Genomic DNA, 19,084 nt, shown 5'->3' with positions numbered 1-19,084 from the left:
TGCACATGTTTCTGCCTCTGGTTTCTACCTCAAATGCCCTATCACAGTGGCTAATCCCACCAAAGCTGCACTGCATAAGCCTTTGAGCACAGGGATGAAGGCAGACCCTGTATTCCACTGCCACCACATCTGTGCACAGGGCATCCTGTGTGCAGCACCCCGGGGCTGTCTGTGCTGTGTAAGGCCTGCAAAGTACTGCAGAATAGCTGGAGGAGGAGGAGGCTTTTCCTGTGGCTTGCTTGTGGCTCCCTAGTTTGTTGGTTAGATGCAGAGCTCTGTAAGGTGCAGAGGGAATTAAACTCCCCAGTGTACATAATGAAGCTCCTGAAAAGTTATCCCTATAATTAGCTGTGTACACACAGCTGTGAGCACAGTCACTGGGGACACTGCTTTTACTCCCAGGCTTGTTCGCAGAACCAGAGCTTCATTCATGTCCTATTTTGTTTCCCTGAAGCACTGAGAAAGAGTCACGTCGCTGTGCCCAATTTCTGCAGCTGGCCAAGACACAGACTTCAGGCACTCGTGCAGCAGGTCAGGGCCCCCACACTCTTTGGTCTGGACCACAGACAGATGTGCATGACACTGGAAACACCTACAATACAAAGACTCCTCATAGATGGCTCCCCTCTCTACCATTCTGCAGAGAAAGGAATAAACCCTTCCTAGAGAGGAACAAGCTATTTCTGTAAAAGGAGCAGTTTTCCAACTGAGGGAAAGTGAGCAGTGTTCTTGGCAGGAGACACAGCCCTGCACATTCTAGGACTGGCATAAAACCAGGAGTTCAAAACCATCACACATCACTGACATGAGGTTTCTGGAAGGCAGGTGTGAGTTTGCCCTGCCTGGGTTCTGTGCCATTGGGTGGTGAGCCATCCCTTATCCTCAAAGCCGTAGTATGACAGGGTCTAGGATGGGATCCTCTGGCTTCCCAGTACTTCAGAGGGCCTGATCCCTGTGCTCACACCTTCACACAGATCAACACTGAAGTTACTTTATGCACAAGTCATTCCAGTCCAGTGGAACCTCTACCTATACCTAGGGCAAAAGCAGCAAGGTATTCTGGCACCTTAAACCCTTAAACTCTTCCCCTTTCTCTGAGGCTCAGCCTTCCAGCTATTAGCATCTATGCTGGTACTTCTATAGTCTTCCTTCAATGCACAAAAGCCAAGGGCATCAAGCAGAATTGAGGCATATATTTTATATTTTACCCCTGTACACACACTCGTTCAAGAGGTCATCTGGTGCAGACAGTTCTCTGGCCGTATAGATGGTGAGAGCATGCCTTGCTCTGATCAACAACAGCCTCTCCTGGGTAAGATTACTGACTGCAACATCTTGGGCTCTAAGACCTGCTTACGTAGTGATATTCTGATCCCAAACTTCACAGATATCTCTGTCCTGGTGGAAATATCTATTGACAATGGGTTCATTTCCATCGGGAATGATTCTTAGCAACCAACCTGACTGGTTAGGTATTGCATTGGTTAAACTGAGAGAAAGGAGATTTTTTGAGCTTACTTACTTTTAAATACCTTGTCCTTAAGTGAAAGACAAGGGGAGTGAGAAATAACATTTGCATAAAAATTCAGGCCACTCACTTACTGCTTTATTTAGTAAAATAAATGGAAAATTTCATGTGATATCAAGCAACATATCTGTTTGTAGCATCAGGAAAGGCTGGCAGTGGATTCCATCATGGCACCAAAACCCAAAAGAATGAGGGAAACAGATCACTGGGAGCTACTAGCTTTACCTCTGATATTGCCATTTCACGACACCATCCTTTTCTCTATCAGAGTGGCAAGGAAAGACATGTTGTAGGGCAATACCAGAGGTCCTGAAGTGCTGAAAAAAGAGATATGGAGCCAACAAATGAGAAGAGATAAGAGAGAAGAGATTCCTGGAGAGAACTGACAGCATGTATGTACATAGGATGATGATAGGAATCCATGAGTGACTTGGCTCAGGAATTGCTGAGCTCTGAAAGGGCAGAATGAGCTCTTCATATACCAGCAACAGACTCTGGCTACAGTCATCCTCTTGGCTGAGAAAGAATCAGAGTTCTTCATTGAGGGGCTTCTCCTCGGATTTGTCTTCTTTCTAAAACACATTAGAGCCATGAAATCAGACTTGACATTTACGTGGTTTCTCAGCATAGGCATAAAGAAAACAAAATAACTCAAATGCCTCCCTCTGCTGTCTATGCCACTGCTCTATCTCATTTCCTGTGCTACACGAGAATGAATATTGACAGAGAGAAAACTTTTAACACTGAATGAACATGGAGATTTAATTGTGCCTCTGCCAGCTGAGACCCCTGGTAGAGTCCTAAGGCCCTATCTCTATTCTGTAGTCTTCCTGTGATAGATTTAATTCCTATCCATGCTGCTGTCTTTCTGGCCTGCTCTCATATGCTGCCATCCACCACCTCCCTTCTCAGCACTCAAAAGCACTCTTCACTTTGTCTCCCTAGCTGCTGTTCCCAAATGATAGATGCTTCACAGAGACCTTCATGCAGCTGCAGAGATCAGTGAATTCTTCTTGCTGTAGACTAGAAGGCAGAGGTCAATGAAGAAGGAGGCTCTGCAGAGGAATCCATCTCTGCTCTGCCCTAAATCTAATGCTTCTCTGATATTCAAGTGGAAATGTACATGAAAGAGAAAGTGACAGGAATGGGGAGGAGTTCAAGGAACTGAAGTCATCTTCTTCAAGAGCCTGGTAAACAACAGCATCAGGGCCCCCTGTACCTTTTGCATTTTCTGTAGAAAACGGTTACAGAAGTCCTGTACACGCTCAATGGAGATTTCATCCACAGTCAACACGTCGTGCTCATCATCTGGTGTGTGGAATACAGCCAGAGCTGGCAGCTGGGACTTCTTCAGTTGGAAGTATGACAATACTCGTTCATTGCTCTTCAAATTGCTGTCTAACAGGATAAAAAGAATCTGTGATGGAAATAGGAAAGAAAATGTGAGAAAATCAGAAATTTGAGGGAAAAAAAAAAGCCGAGACAGAGAACAGATCCCCAAGCGGTGATCATATGAATATTAACAGTGATATTTTTATAAAGAGTTTGAAAAAACCATCCATGTCCAAGTGTTAGGACAAAACTTTCCTTGGCTATTATCTAGCAGCTCCATTCAGTGTATTTGTCTGTATTTTTTCAAGTTCAGATTTACACTACCAAAGAAAATATCTTCTTTCACCTTCTTTAAAAATGTATCTACAAAATAACAGGAAGGCAGTCTTCACTTCTATTCTCTTAATAGATACGAAAACAAGATGTCTTTTATCTTAACAGCAAATGCCAAAGAAGCTGAATCCTTTCCTTGCATGTTATTTGGATGCTCAAATGCATGAAAGAACCAGTGTAAAAAGGGGTTTCGGTGCAGGAAGAATCAAATTTAATTGCAAAAATGTGGGAATGGGCATCAGGGCATCAGGAGCCTGCAAGGATAAGAACATGAGAGTAGCAAAACTAAAGAACATACTGAAGTGATGTGCAGTGAGCACAAATGAGAATGCAATGATTTGGGAAAGAGGAGACACCAAGGTCCATACACCCCAGCTCAGTGGAGCCTTCAGACCCAGGGAGAGAAGCTCAACATGAATAAGCCAGGATGAGAATGACCTACAGTCCTTACCATAAAATTTATAAAAGAAAATAAATATAGCAGTTAAACAGTTTAATCAGTGACCTGATTAAATAGAATCCCTCAGCAGATGAGATCCAAGTCAATGAAATAAACAGCCAGTTAGCACGTGTTATTTTATCTTCTTTTTACCCTGTGCAATCTACTGGGCCTAGCATATTCAATATACCTATGGACAAGGTTCTGGCTTCACTTACACAAGAAAAGAAGAGTTTAAAAAAAAGAAGCAACGAAATGTGAAGATTATGTGCCCAGTTCCCAGGCCGTGACTCATGTTTTTCTTTCTTTTCAATGAGGAACACTCACGTTAGTTCCAAACTTGTTTTCTTCTCTAAAAATAAACTTCATAAATCCTAAATTCTTTACTTATTAAATTTATGTTCTATAAAAAACCAAATATATCTGAAAATTTTCCTAGGCAACAGCCTATGGGGACAAGGGATAGTTAGGCTGCTGTAAGGTTTAATTTCAGTTTTATGAAACACAGAAAGAGGAATAGCATTTTCACTGGATATGTGATGCTCATAATTTGTAATTTTTTTTTTAAAAGTCAACTGTGCACTAAGAGCAAAAGTTAGAGAACAGACAGGTTGTGGGGTACTTCTCCCAGAGCACTTAATTCATCTTTTTGCAGGATAAAACAAGGAGCTAGAAAAGGGTCACCTATTTAAGGTTCACAGGTCTGATCTAAGAGGCTTTCAGATGGAACAGCAGTATGTAATGTTTTGGGGTTCTCTTTTCAACTAGAACACTGGGAACATAAGCCAGTGTTGGAGGGAAGCACTTTCAGAGTGTCAGTACAGTAAATTGTTCTGCATTTTCACATTCAACAGCTTTTAGGTTTCTTTACAGGAGGTGACAAGACACCTATACTCAGATGACCTACCAAAGCTACAATTCACCAAAACAAATCCCACTTATAATGGCAACTCTAATGTCACTGATAAAGATCACTTAGTTCCATCCCAGACAGAGCTTCACTTTCCATTTCATACTATCCTGTACAATAGTGGTTGGATGTTTCAAATTCTGAGATTATTTCCATGATTTTTTTTCATTTTGTAGCAATCTTCTTGCCTGTGTTCAGAGATCTGCTGCTTCAGGCAGTGAAGGACATCCTGCATGAATGAGAAACCTCTGACACATGTCCCCTTCACACGATATCAACTGTGCACTGTCACTTGCAATAAACCACCTTTCATAATTTTGTACACTGGTGCTGCATTGGTGTCTTGACAATTGATTCCTAGCCAGTGCTTTTAGAACATCAAGTTCCTGGTAGATGCTAAAATCTGGAATGATGTTATTGCCCAAGGAATTAAAGTTAATTGAAAATTTGATATTGCTTAGTTTTTCCCTCCAACAAAGACAAACAGAAAGGATGGTCAAGCCTTATATCCAGTGTTTGACTTTAAACTTCAGAGAGCTGCAGTTCACTGTTTTGTATAAGCAAAAAGATCAAATTCTGACGTTTGAGTAATTTTCTCACATCATAGTACATCAAAGCAAAACAAAAACATCAGTCATGAAATTAAAAAAAAAGACAACTATAAAAACAACTTTACTGGAGATATTTATTAAGTGGCATTAAAAGTCCATATTTACAGCCTCCTCTGTTTATGGCTAAAAGAGGGCATATCTAAATATTATCTCTCTCAGTTCTGGAGCCATCAATGTCTGACAAGAGGAATACAAATTGTACGAATGACTGCAAAAGAAAAGGCATCATTTTTTAATTTCCATGGAAAAACTCCTGAAGGACACCAGGAGTTTCTCAGATTGCAGTTCTAAATAGACCTTACGTCTAAATTAAAAGGGAGTTTACAAACATGCCTACCCAAATAATTTTGACATTGGAAACCAGTTATGTCAGCTGCAACCAAAGCTTCTTTTGTTATTCCCAACATTACCTTATTGAGACTTCAGCAAACACCCATGAGTTACACCAGCTGTAATTATCATTTTATAGTCTGATACTGTAGAAAGAAAACTGAATATGACTATTGTGGCCCTGACATATCCTTTCCAGTGCATTTCCTTTCCTTGCCTGGACTCTGGGCAGGACTTTCTCAAATAAGCACATATTAGTTGAAGATCCAAGAAGGCTGGTGGATTTACTCTTGCAGCTGCAGTGCTCTATACTCTGTTCACTGTTATCCACCCACAGTTGTTTCTCAAAGTGTGCTGGAAAACTACCATGTTTCTTCTTATTGTTGTCAGCTTCTGCTGGTGCAGCATGATCTACCATTTGCATTTTCCTCTCCAACATTTTATAGCACTCAGATTCCACAATAAAATCTAGAAAAATTTAGGCTGTTTCCAGGAAGTTACTGTTGCTCCAGGTGCAGTTCAGATGTTTTCAAATAAAAGTCCTCACCATCCTTCCTCATGGATCCTCCAGCTGAAAATCTGAGCTGCCTCTCAGGCAGAAGTGAAAATATAAACTAAAAGGTGAAAAGACCATAATCCAGAAACTGGCAGGTGAATAACTTCCTCATGATCCTTTAATGGTTGGACTCAATTATCTTAGGTGTGTTTTCCTTCCTAAGTTATTTCACAATTTCATGGTTTTTCTTCACTCTTTGGGGTCAGTCACTCAGAAGCAGCAGCAGCTCCTTTTCATCTCTTCATCCAAGCAGTAAGTTTCTCTTTTCCCTCCCACTGGTGATGACAGTGACAGGGACTGCTCTTCCATCAGAGTGCAGCAGAACATCTCTCCACTGCACAGTGATGATTCCTTGCTGAAAGCCCTGATAGCACTAGCCCTTCAGCACAAACAAGCATTTCAGCACTGTCCCCCAGGACAGGAATTATTCACTGGTAATCCTGAACAACATTCCAGTCAAAAACCTTGCATTTATTCTCAGACAATCTGCAAGTCAATAAAAGGCAAAATCTAATCAATACTTTGTTTTCAAGCAAACCTCAATTAATTTGGTAGTTCCAACAACACATACTTCACATAGGAAAATTAGCCAGTAGGGATTTCCATGGGCATTGTGCGGTGGCTGCCACTGATACCCAAACTAATTAAGGGTCTTTCTATATGACAGAACAATGGAGACAAACCTAACTGGGCATATCACTCTGCTTACTCCTCACTATCCAGATCTAGAATTCTATCAGAGGGATCCTAGCACTCTCTCACTGCTTTCTAGGAGGCAGTCCAAAACACAATTTACTCCTCAGAGTGCCATTCCTTCAGGAAAAAAAACTTATTAAGCTCTAAGTCACTTCATCTCTGTGTCCTCAAGTACCACAGCAGTAAAGTGGAAATAATTAGTCAAATCCCCACATGTATAATGTTTATATTTTACTCTGGCAAACTTGTAGGCTGATTTAGTTGGAAACTTGCCTGCACAAATTAAAAAAAAAACTAGGTTTGGCTTGGTGAGAATTGTCTGAACTTCAGCACAACATTTTAGCCAATGTTTTAGCCAATGTTTTCTAGGAAAATTATAGCCATTTTCTCAGATGTAGGCAAGTCACATGAAAACTAGATGCAGCTGGATCAGCAAAGCCAGTGATGCTAAACACCATTGTGTTAGAAGAAGTAGCTGCTAGGTGGAGACTGTATCAGACTGCTTCTCATGGAGAACAGTGGTAATGGGGTCACTTTAACACACATCTCACAACAATAAATGAAATTTTACAGATATATGAGTTTTCTTCTATAACTACATATTCATCAAAGCAAAACATTTTTGAGGAGACCTTCTGATTTTGGTGCATAGCTTCTGCCTAGCCTCTTGCCAGTAGCTAGGAAAGATGAAAAGGTTCCAAAGTAGTCCTGCTGTAAGCAAGTCTCAAGACTTTTGAGATTGCATGGTTCTGAGGTGGTCACTGAATTTGAAGGTGAGGGTATACTTGATTTCTAATCTGTTCCTTCAATGCCAACACCAGATTAATACAGATATTCTAGTTATCAGATCCCAAACCTTTCCAGCCCTACACTTCTCAGAGGAAGACCTTTTTATGCCTCTCAGCTCATCCTTCCCTATTTCTGTGATAGTCTGCCCCCCTCCCATCTGCTGTTGTCCCTTGCCACAAATGCTCCCAATCCTCCTTTGGTTGCAAGTTCATTCCTCTGTTCCTTGGACACAAATTCCACTGTAATCCATCTGCTGGCAGAGAAGCAGACATAGGATGATTTACTATTTGGGGAGCTCTGTTCCCAGAGGGATGAGATTCAGGCAAAAGTTCTCTGAAACACCTCATCTATTTCATCATCTTAGTGTGGGAAATCTAAGCAATAAATTTGCAGCTCCTTTAAAACAGCCATTTGCAGAAGTCTAAGAGTTAATAAACCCTGACATTATTTGCTCTCTGGTCACTTATATAAGGCTCCTTGGCATCCTGCAGGCTGTAGATACAAATTCACCTCTCACATCAGTGGAGCTCAATTGTTGGCAGACTGAAGCACAGCAGCTGTGCATCATCTCCCAGTAAAAGGGAACAAAATTGGACTAAAAGCAACGAAGTACACGATGTTTCACCAATAGACCAGGCGAGCAGGACACAGAGGGTATTTTTCCGCGAGGTGGCAAACTGGCTGAAGATGAACAGAACCAACCCCTCTATTTAATTATCCAGATAATCCTCTTTTCCTGCTACTTGACCTTTGTTCTCATAATTCACTGAGGAGATTATGCCCTCCCCATTCATGGCAGAAATCACTGGGGTTTTTTCCTCCCTAAACAGCCCTGTTTCTCTCAGGACTTACCTTCCCTTTGTAGAGCTCTGCCGCTGCCCGAAACTTGCGCATTCGCTCAGGGTGCTTTGGAGACATCTTGTCTGTGAGCAGGAGGAGGTTAAATTCCACTGAACTCTGCATCACACTATTGCTGTCTGCCCAGCACAGGGAGAGAACAAGGGCAAGGAGATTGAGAACACTCAATTGGCATTGGATGTAGTGTCAGAGGGACATAACTCCACATGGCTCAGCTGTGGTTTCTTTGCAAATCAGCATCACAAGCAGGACAGATTTCTTTAAGCGGAGGGATCCAATCTGGGTTCTTTGCAGGAACTATTAGCCTCCTACTTTGCTGAGTCTGAAGACCAGAAAGGTCCATCACTGGACTTAAGATAGAAGCTAGGCAAGAGGAGCAGGATTAGGGCAGAATACAGGAAGCTGAAGACTAGAGCAAGGATGTGAAGAGCAAGGCCAGTAAACGCTGAATGTAAGGGTGTCCTAAATCACTGAGGTCCAGCGTCTGTCTGAAATATGAGCAAGAAAGGGGGAAGGATTTGTGGTGTCAAGGCTGGTGTTTGTCCTTATCTTCCTTCTTTTTTTTCTATAGCGTTACACTGTATGTAGGATGGGGATGAGTCCACAGTTTCAGCAACTGATGGCCTGGACGCTCCTGAGTGCTGAGGGTTTAAAATTGGCTCTGCTGTCCCACAGTAAGAGAAGACCCTGGGCAAGGGCCAAGCGGGGCACTGCACACTGGCCCTCTGTGAGGAACCAGGGCTGGCACCTGCCAAGAAGCCACGGCACCATCTCCATGAACTCTCTCCACGTCGTCATCTCATTTCTCCTTCTGCCTGCTTCCTGCAGGCCTGCAGCCTCTCCCTCAAATTAAACAGCAGTGGGGTTAGACCTGCTGCCTCCCTAATGGCACCGAAACCACAGAGGCACAGACTGTGCAGCTCCCCGCCAGTGGGAGCAGAAAGTTTCCACATGCTCCAGGAGTAACAAGGAAGGGGTCAGGGAGTGCATGCTGGCAAGGCCCTGAATAACAGCATCTCACTTTTGGCAGATGGGACTCTGCTCTTAGCTTAATGTTTATCAGATATTTTCTATCCCTTCATTTTTCTCACGGTGTGCAGCTGAGGCAGGGGACAGTAGAGGGGCTGCAAGCTAAGCTGGAAACCATTAGAGGACCTGCTGGAGGAGGATGAGGGTGAAGCCAGCCAGCAGCAAGCCCTTTGACAAGGCTGGGGTGAGAGTAGGCAAGACAGGAGCTGCAGCTCCTCCAGCAGTTCCACACAAAGGTGTGCTTGTCTGCACAAGCTTGTGTAAGAGCAATCAGCAAAGCTCATCAGCAGGGCTGGATCACATCTGACTCTCCTGAAAAGCCCACAAGGGTAAATATTGTCTAAAAATTCCTGAAGTATGTGGGAGAAGCAGTAAGGGCCCCAGGATGGGGAGAGAAACTCTTGGGCAGCACTTGGTGCGAGCCATGTGATCCTATAATCTGCTGACCTGCAGCATTTTTGGATGCAAACAGCATATGCACTGGGAATAAATATTTAGGAAAAAACAAGCAACCTTAGGGAAGCTGGGAGGGCTTTGGGGCCAGGGACTGCAGGAGGCACTGTTAATTGCAGCACCTTGATAGAGCTCCAGAGTGTCTGGGAAAAAAACTGTAACAACATCTGCGCTGACAGCCAGGGTGGAGGGGACCAGCTGAACAGCTGAGGAATTCTCAGTCAGGGAGACAGCCTGGGCACCAAACAGGACACCGTGCAGTGAGAACCCGAAGCATCAACAGAATTGCATAAAGGAAGAGACATTGTCCCATGAATTTCAAAAGCATCTAACAGGGTGTTCCAAGGTTTCAGAGGGTCTGGGAAATTACAAAGACAAGAACATCATCCCTGCTGATATGACTTGGATGTTCTTAAAGAGTTGTTAGGCCAGTGGGGCAGGATATAGCAGTCCCAGAAATATTTTGTGATTTCAAAATGTATTGAAATGAAAAAAAACAACTTTTTTTTTTGCTTAGGGTAAAAAAAAAAACAACTCCTACCATATTTAATTGTGGGGAAAAATGTTAAATTTCAAAACAAAATGCTCTGGTACTGGTGGGTTGGGGTTGCAACTGAACTGAATGGATGCATCAGTTCTTTTAGGTGATCCTTGAGTTTATCTTGAAAAGGTATAGCTCTGGAACAGGTTGGGCCATTCTTCTCTAATATAAGCTGAGCCTGGTCAGAACTGTTATTTCTATCCAGAAGGCCACAAAATACCCCATCAGTAATGATGAAGTCTCGGTCTTGCAGCAACTGGGGCTTCTAAGACCTACTGACTCCACAGCAATGAGACCAGGGAACTGCTGAGATTTCAGAGGAACCCAAATCCTTGGTCAACCTCTACAGCAGGGAGGAGTGCTGGGACCCCACTGCCAGTCAGATGGGTAAGCCAGTGAAGATGACCACATGGAAGCACTCTAAGCCTGATTTTACGTGTGCTTTGCTTGTTTGTTTGTTTGCTTGCTTGCTTGTTTCTATTGGTGATGCTGGTGATTGTTGAACTGATGAATTTTAGAGAAACAATGAAGGGATGGGAAAGATTTTGCTTTGAAGTTCCCAACCCACTCTTGAATATGCACTCAAATATCTGGGCTTACATCAAGCCCTATGTGCTGAGTGATGCAGAAAAGCCTGCCTTCTGAGAGCAGGTCATTTGAGCTTCCACATTTCTCAAGGCTTGTCAAAGAGAGGGCATTCTGGCTGAGCTGGCTCTGCAGGCATGACACAACATGGCAAATGTCCATGGAAGGAAGCTTGCAGAGTAGTAAGAAATTGAGTTCTCTGCCCCTTAACATCCCAAATTTACTGGAGCTGGTAATTACCACAGGGTCGTACTCTGTCACCAGGCGGAGCTCGTTGATCCGGACAAAGCGAACCAGCTTCTTGGCATCAACCTCTCTGTTGTTCATATCCAGATCCCGCCGGTCATTGTCTACCTGAAGACAGGCAAGACACCTACAGTCACAGCTGTCCTCTCCTCTCAGCAGCTCCTCTTCCCACCACCCCTTCTGGAGGACTGGAACCTACAGGGACCAGCCTGCACTTTGAGATAAGGATCTCGCAGCCTCCTCCAGCCTCCCAAGGACAAGGCAAAATCTTGGCATAACAGAAATCTCTTAGGACTCCAGACATCCCTACAATATCAGCTCTCAATGCACTGGAGACAGGGAGAATTAGCTGACAAACGACTCTAGGCATTGTGAGAGAGGTCATTAAATAGTCTAACTCCTCACATCAATACTGGGTTTATGTCCCTTTTAAAAATCTTCATCTGCTTATTCTGTTTCTTCTACAAGTAATAAACATTGGCATCGCCCGGTATGGAATTCCTGGAAACATTGTGCAAGCAGGAAATCTCTCCAATAAAGAGAGGATTTTTCTTACAGTACAGCAGGAAAGAAAAAAAAAGAAAAAAGAAAAAAAATTAAGCCCAGCATATTTCAGCTTTAGAGGAAAATCCATCCTGCTGCACATCTCCCCACGCTTCATCCCCTCAAAATGATATGATTTTATTGAGATTTCATGACCTGATAAACAGAAAAAAAGCAGGCAACCACTGAATGATAGCAATACACTAGAGTGAATGGGCAGAGTTCCTGTACAGTACCACCACAGGATGTGATGGAGTTAAGCCAGTGGGATAAGTGGTCTCTGACATGAAGTAGGATCAAAGTTAGGGATTTGAAAGCCATTGAATGAGGTTCTTGGGGCTGAGGAGCAGTCTACATGCACATCCCAGATATTATTCTCTGTGTCTGGGCAACCTCTGAAAGTTCTTGCGTTAGTTTTTCCAGTGGTGTGCAGACATCTAAAGTAATTTTGCTATTCTGTGGTCATTGGCAAGGTCTTTGATACTAGTCACCCACCCTGTCTGACAACACAAGCTGGTGCTTTTCAGACTGTGTGGCCTGATTCCTCTCACAAATTTTCCTCCTGCATAACAGAAAGGGCAGTTCTGCTCAAGTCAATAAGATCAGGACAGTGCAACACCTGAGTGGATGAGACTTGGGAACCAATCTAAAGCAGCCTGGACTCTACAGAAAGTCTTCTCTTGACTTTCATCGGGCTTCTGGAAACATCTGATTTCCATTTGGGTATAATAACATCTTGAATCTGCACTCAACATTATGTTTTTAAGTAAACAAGGCTGAAAAATAGCCTGCATTAAATAGTTGAAGCTCTAGTCAAAATTTCTTTGTCACTTCATATAATTAGGTGGTTAGCATCTGTTAATTATGTACTTTTTAGGTCTATCAGGATTTCTTACTAGAATAAATCAGTTTCTTTCCCCTATATACAAAGATGTCTCACCAGTTGACACAGTCCCTCCTACTACTGTAATTATGGTTTAAACTCCTGTGTTTCATACACTGCAAAGGCAAAAAAAAAAAATTAATTTATGCCTCTGATTCACTTCTATCCTGGTGACACATCTTTGTATCCTTCAAACGAGTATTTGATTCCAAGTTTTCTGTATCCGTTCTTTTTAAAATTCCTTTTTATCTCTGACCTCTTACTCCTACACATTATTCAGCACTGGATAAAAGGAAAAATAATGTGTCTGATAATTTAAGAAAAAAACTGACAATCAGACAAGTGAATTGTCAACCACATTTGAACCTGACTAGTGTATTGTTTTCTCGGCTGTTTCTTTTTCCAAATTAAACAAGAGTTCAGTCGCAAAAACTTGACTCCAAGCAAAGAATATTCAATACAATACAAATTCCAACAATCCAAACACTTTCTTTTATCAAACTCTCCCCCAGTGCAGTCATCCTCACTATCTGCCACAGTGCAAAAACAAAGGATCTTTTCAATATTTTTGGAAGAAAACCACAATGACTAAGGACCAAAATTGAAATGGGCGTTGCTTAAAATTGCAACATCTAGCAAATAAAAGGTTAAATAAAAGGATCTGCCTATCTATTGCTCACTCTTAGATCATTCTTTTCTAATTATTTGGGTAATATCAGTGGTAAACATGGTGCAGGAAATGATGTGGGGGAAAAAAGAGAACAAACTGTCCAGTCTTTGTACAACTTGGCCAAGCTGCCATATTTAGTTTCCCTAGGACATGCAGTCTGTATTCACTTCTCCCCACCTCAAGCACTTAGAGGTCTGGTGTCACAACACTTGACTGGCTTTTAGGACATCTTGTGCTGCCTGGAGCCCCATTCCTCTTCAGACACACCTACCTCTGCTGTTTTCAACAGCCATGCTTGTGTGAGAAGGGGCAACATGGTGAAATTGATGTAAATAGTAGAATACTTGGCACTTTTGCATCAAGTACATGGCTCTTCCCAGTATCATCTCCTTAAATTTCAGCAAATATAGCTACATTGAGGCTACATTGGGTTACCTGCACTTAGAACTGGAGTAAATGGAATTTAATCTAGCACAGCATACATCCTAAGAAATTCCAAAGCAAGATTTCTAATGCCTAAAGCATATTTAGGAAATGAGTCTGCAAACCACAGTGTAGGGTGGCACAGCATCTCTTAACTGGAGACCTAGTTTGGGTCTGTTTTCTGTCATGATGGAAAAGTTTTGAACCCTAGGAGACAGTTTTGCCTGCCTGAAGTGACACTTGCCAAGTTTTGATAACAAAACCACAGAAACCCCATCCAAGTTAATGCCAAGCTCCAGGCAGGTCATGGAGAAAACACGGGCACTGCTCTTTGTAGAGCACTGGGTGCTGAACCAGCTCCCTGGGGCAAATACCTAAACAGGAGAATCTTACCAGGTGTAATTAATGCTCCGTGTGTCGGTGGCAGGTACTCTGCAATTGAAAAGCAAAGTCCTCTTTGGGCAGGAAGAGGGATATACTTTGAGATGGCCAGGCAGCCTGACTATCAGTGCCACCCCTATTTTGGCTTGCCCTAAGGAGAGATGAGTTTTTACGCTTTTACCGCTGTATGCCCTGGCCCAAGAGCCTCTCCCAGCCCCACCAGCGTGCTGGGGGATCCAGAACCAGCCCCTCCTGCTGGAGATGCCGGTGTTTGCCTGGCAGTGCTCCCGGCAGGCAGCTCCGGCGATGCTCACGCACCGTGCGGAACAGCGCGACCGTGTTCGCCGAGACGCCGTAGTGGGACAGGACGGCGGCGCTGCTGCTGAGTCCGAACGGCACCTCCGGCACCTGCCCGGCCGTCAGGCCGAACTGCTCCGCCTCGGGGCTCTGCGGGTCCCTGCGGAGGCAGAGGAGGGAGGGTGAGGGGCCAAGCCCGAGCGGGACCACTGGGGCTCGGCACAGGTACCGGCACCGGCATCACCACCGGCATCACCACCGGCACCGGCATCACCACCGGCATCACCACCGGCACCGGCCTCACCGCCGGCATCACCACCGGCACCGGCATCACAGCCGGCATCACCACCGGCACCGGCCTCAGAACCGGCCGCGGGCGGCGCGAGGAGCGACACCTGGCGGCCGCTCGGTGCCGGTGGGAGCCGCCACCCGCCCCCTGCACGCCGGGATGCGCCGAGGGAAGGGGACAGACCCGGGAAGGGGACAAACCCGGGAAGGGGACAGACCCGGGAACGGGACAAAACCCGGGAAGGGGACAGACCCGGGAAGGGGACAGACCCGGGAAGGGGACAGACCCGGGAAGGGCACAAACCCGGGAAGGGGACAGACCCGGGAACGGGACAAACCCGGGAAGGGGACAGACCCGGGAAGGGACAGACCCGGGAAGGGACAGACTCGGGAAGGGCACAAACCCGGAACGCAGGTGTGGCACGTTCAAATACATACATACATACATAAATATATATGTGTATATATATATGTATGTATGTATAAACCTGTGTGTGTTTATAATATATATATATGTATATATATATATATATATATATATATATGAACATCACAGTTTTTAAGCTAATTTTGATTCTACAGTCAGGGGGTTACAATTTTGAACACTTTGCATTATCAGGACCGTGGGTCCTTTGAAAAGGATGTCTTAGGTACATCCTGTATTATACCTATACATTCAGGTATAACAAAGGATAGAAATGCGCAATTTCTCGGTATTCTGAGGTCCATTCCCTCTCCTGCAGAGAGCATTAACTACTACTAGCCTTTTCCAGTATTAAAACCTCCCTTGCTATTCCCATTCCCAACTTTACGTGACGTACTTTTGATACTTCTATTTATTGGATATAAATTCTCAAGACATGGTCTCTGCTTGGAAATTGGTTTGTTTTTCTTTTTAGTTTGAGCTGTCAGCTAGCTGTTTGTGAGCCCAGAGAGAATGGAGAACAAAATTCTTTGTTCATTCCAGAGAAAAACATCTCTCATGACCTGTTTTGGAAATGCCAGTGACTCAACATTGCTCTGGTGAGAGTGCTCAAGCCCAGAGTGGGGATAATCTCGCTGAGTTTTGGAGCATTCCTGGGAAACCTGGGGTTTAATCAGACCGAGCATGGCCCTTTCTCAGAGACACGCGGGTTTCTGGAGCAGTGCGCTGTGTTTCCACCCCGGCACGCTGTTCCCAGGCAGGGAGGCCGTGCTCATTATACGGGAAGCTTGCCGAGCCACGTACTGCAGCGAACCGAAAGGCTGCGGCACAGAAATAATTTATGGTGAGCAGAGAACATGGACTTTATTTGGATGAATATACTTTCAGGCCGAGAGCCAAGCCTTCATGGCACACGTACATCTTTATCTGCTGTTCCAACGCAGCGCTGGCATGCTGAATGCCCGGGATATCGCTGACTGCTGCCCCGCGCTCCTGGCAGCCTCCTGCCTGGCTCTAAGAGCGCAGTCCTGCAGGGGGAGGTCACAAAAAGACAAAAGGAGCCACGTCCCTGCGGCAGCTCCGGAGGAGGCTCTGGGCACGGCTCTGCCGCAAGCCCAGCCAGCAGCCCTGCGGCAAGGAGGCGTCTCGGCACTTTCGTTCTGCGTGTGCAGATTGCCTGGCTGGCTTGCACAGCTTTAGCGCTGCAAGAGCAGCCCCGAGGAGCTCCGATTGCCTGCAGGCACCCAAGTCGAGGCGGCTGGTGCTCTGTGATCAGCGCTTACGCTGCCCCTGGGGCACACACCTCAGACTTGCTGCTGCTCATGCTGCAGAGGCAACACCGTCGGTCCTCACTCTGTGCTGGGCTCTGAGATGCCACTGCCCTACGCCAAGAGCGTGATGACCTCCCTGGACTGCCCTCCAGCTCCAGCCATAGGGCACGAGGAGGAAGGTGCTTGCAGAAGGACCTGTTTTTGAAGGTCTGAAGCCTTCTCTGACATGAGGCTGTGTGTGGACAGCAGAAAAGCAGAACAGAGCTCAAAGAAAACATGGGGAAAGGTGCAACTTGGGGACCTTAAAAGTAATAAGGATCCTGTAAAAGAGGCCTCTGTTTTACTTTGCTGTAGCTCAGCAAATATCTTCCTTTTTATTTTCTGAGGAAAAATACTCATGCCTTTTGGGGGGGGCAATGAACTTGTACCTGTCAGTCACCTTTTAATTCAGTGGAATTTAGACAAAAAAGAGACAGAGATCTCAAGGATATCTACTCTGGGAAACAAAAGAAGTGAGAGAGAGACCATGCCTACATCCTCCCTACGAAGAAGCTGCAGTCTGAGCCCAAACACTCTTGAACTTCAGCAGACCTGCACTATCACTTCTCCCTGAGACTTGACTTCCTCATCCCCCATCACACACTCAGTGCCTTACTCTGTCTTTGCTGACTGCAGCAAATAAATTACATTCCCACTCACCCCTCACTAACACTGTTTCTCTACCATGCATTGGTTTCTTCCCCTGCAGCATTTCCTCTCTCCTGCTCCAGGGCTCCTACAACCTACTTCATCTTCCTCCCTTGCTCCATCTCCTTTTCCATGCACAGACCACATTCCATGTGTTTTCTCTGTGACCCATCACCTAATCCCTCCACATGCCTCTGACAGCCCCAGCACCTTTTGGGACAACAGCTGCCTTTGGCAGGTGTTTACACCGCATCCAGCCTCATGCTCTCTTCAGGGTGGGATAGAGCTCACAAATGGCACAGGAGGGGTGCTCTGAACACACCTGGAAGAATCCAATGACTGCCACCTCTGCACGACTGACAAAGGCTTCAGCATCTGCAATGTTGTTTAACAGGATAGGTTTCTCTGTGGTGCTGGTCGTGCCTGCAGAGCAAAGGTCGGGGTTGGGCAGAGTCTACATGAGGTGCAGCTCAAAGAGGATCCCCCCAACACACACACAAACAAAATATCCCAACCTTACAAGCTCACCCACACACCTCTCCTGCAAGCTCAACACAATGTTTGTGCAGCATACCTTGGATAAGGAGGACTTCCTGCAGCAGACCCAGAGTTGCCCCAAGGCAGCAAGAAAGTTCACTTACTGTGGGATGCAGAGTCACTCCCTCCAGTACACCCTGCTGGGGAGCATCTGGTAAGCAGGATAACAAAGAGGCAGGGGAAAATGGATGTGCCCATGGTACCAGCTTGCCTTGTCCTCGCCATGCCACCTGCTACAGTCCTCTCTTCTGCTAGAGACACGGTCAGCTGCTGTGGGGACACACAGCCTCTCCTGGGGCAGTGGGAAGGGAGCAGCTGGCCCAGGGCAAAGCCTTCAGCTCCTGAGATAACTGCCTGGCTGGAGAAAGCCCCTCCCTGCTGTGCAGGAATCAGCCTTGGAGAGAACACTGCCGGCGGTGTGTCCTCACCCACAGCACTGGACATTGCAGCTGCCCCACACCTTTGTGACCAGACACCCCAGCTAGGTTAAGACATCCTTCTCCAGGTGCTGGATCCCAGAGGCTGATGTTCCCTTGTGCTTGGCCAGCAGGCCAGCTATGGGGACATGCAGCTCTTGCACGAGCCGCAGGGAACAGCTGCTATGGTAAGTGTTAAACATGAGAAGGGTATGTTATAGCTCCCTGGCTCATTCAGTTGCCATCTGGGATGAGAGGTGGGGGCTGTCTACCTCTGGAGTCTACCCTGATCATAGCCCAGACTTTGGGCTTCAAAGGATTCATGAAATCCCTGAAGGAAACAGTTCTGAAATAATTTGCTTATAGAGTAAGGCCGATGCTTTGAAGGAGGAGGGCTATTTCCCTGCTGAAATATGCTCTTATGCTTTCCTATAATGCATTCTTCACACAGACATCACTGAGAAACATGCTCTAGAAAAGAATGTGACACTCACACAGAAAAGAAGAAAGAAATTGGTTTTATTCTCACACACTGAAGTCTATTATGACATCTAGCTGCATTCCCCCTGACTGGCTTTGCCTGCACAAGGATGGATTTTAACAGGGTAGGGCACCAGATACAGACCAGGAGACCAACAGGGGAGGTAAGTAACCCTTTACATGAGTCAGAGCACATGGCAAGTGTAACTCAAGATAGGGATTTTCCAGGGACCAGTCCACCCCTGCCAGGTGATCTCGTGTCCTCGAAAAGGCACTTCCAGGACTGGAGTTGGTACGGGAGAGATGGGGACAACAGGAGGAAGTACTGGGGGAGAGGCGGGGAAATGCTTCCCAATTTAACCCATGATGGTGTCATGATGGGATGGATGGTGGTGAGAACAGTTGGGCTGTTTTCAGTGTATCAGAAGAAGCAGCAAAGGCCGCCTGCAGGGCTGTGCATCAACCAAGGCTGGCACAGAGCCCCAGCATCCACAGGAAGGGCTGCCAGGGCTGAGGCCAGCCATGCTGGCAGGAGGGAGCAGTTGGTG

At 45.5% G+C, this 19,084-nt stretch overlaps 1 protein-coding gene across 1 annotated transcript; it reads right to left on the bottom strand.

Moving 5' to 3' along the window:
• Positions 1-1,653: 1,653 nt before the first annotated feature.
• On the bottom strand, positions 1,654-17,865 carry LOC116996035 (endoplasmic reticulum resident protein 27-like). The gene is made up of 7 exons (XM_033059205.2): positions 17,745-17,865; positions 17,424-17,526; positions 14,455-14,593; positions 11,228-11,344; positions 8,377-8,499; positions 2,748-2,945; positions 1,654-2,100 (listed from the first exon to the last, which is right to left on the bottom strand). The coding sequence occupies exons 1-7, from the start codon at positions 17,863-17,865 to the stop codon at positions 2,056-2,058; spliced, it is 846 nt and encodes a 281-aa protein (XP_032915096.2). The 3' UTR covers positions 1,654-2,055.
• Positions 17,866-19,084: the final 1,219 nt, after the last annotated feature.

Source organism: Catharus ustulatus, chromosome 4 (genome assembly GCF_009819885.2).
Source record: "Catharus ustulatus isolate bCatUst1 chromosome 4, bCatUst1.pri.v2, whole genome shotgun sequence".
Taxonomy (NCBI): Eukaryota; Metazoa; Chordata; class Aves; order Passeriformes; family Turdidae; genus Catharus; species Catharus ustulatus.
The sequence above is the reverse complement of the archived record's forward strand: the minus strand, read 5'-3'. Positions and strand labels throughout refer to the sequence as shown.

What these genes read in the sequence shown, in the direction of transcription:
- LOC116996035 (XM_033059205.2), bottom strand. Translation starts at nt 17,865, where the DNA reads ATGGCGAGGACAAGGCAAGCTGGTACCATGGGCACATCCATTTTCCCC. An exon ending in GTCATTGGATTCTTCCAGGT is followed by an intron (nt 14,594 to 17,423) that starts GTGTTCAGAGCA and finishes CTGCCTCCGCAG; the next exon opens with GGACCCGCAGAGCCCCGAGG. An exon ending in CAGAGCTCTACAAAGGGAAG is followed by an intron (nt 2,946 to 8,376) that starts GTAAGTCCTGAG and finishes TTTCCATCACAG; the next exon opens with ATTCTTTTTATCCTGTTAGA.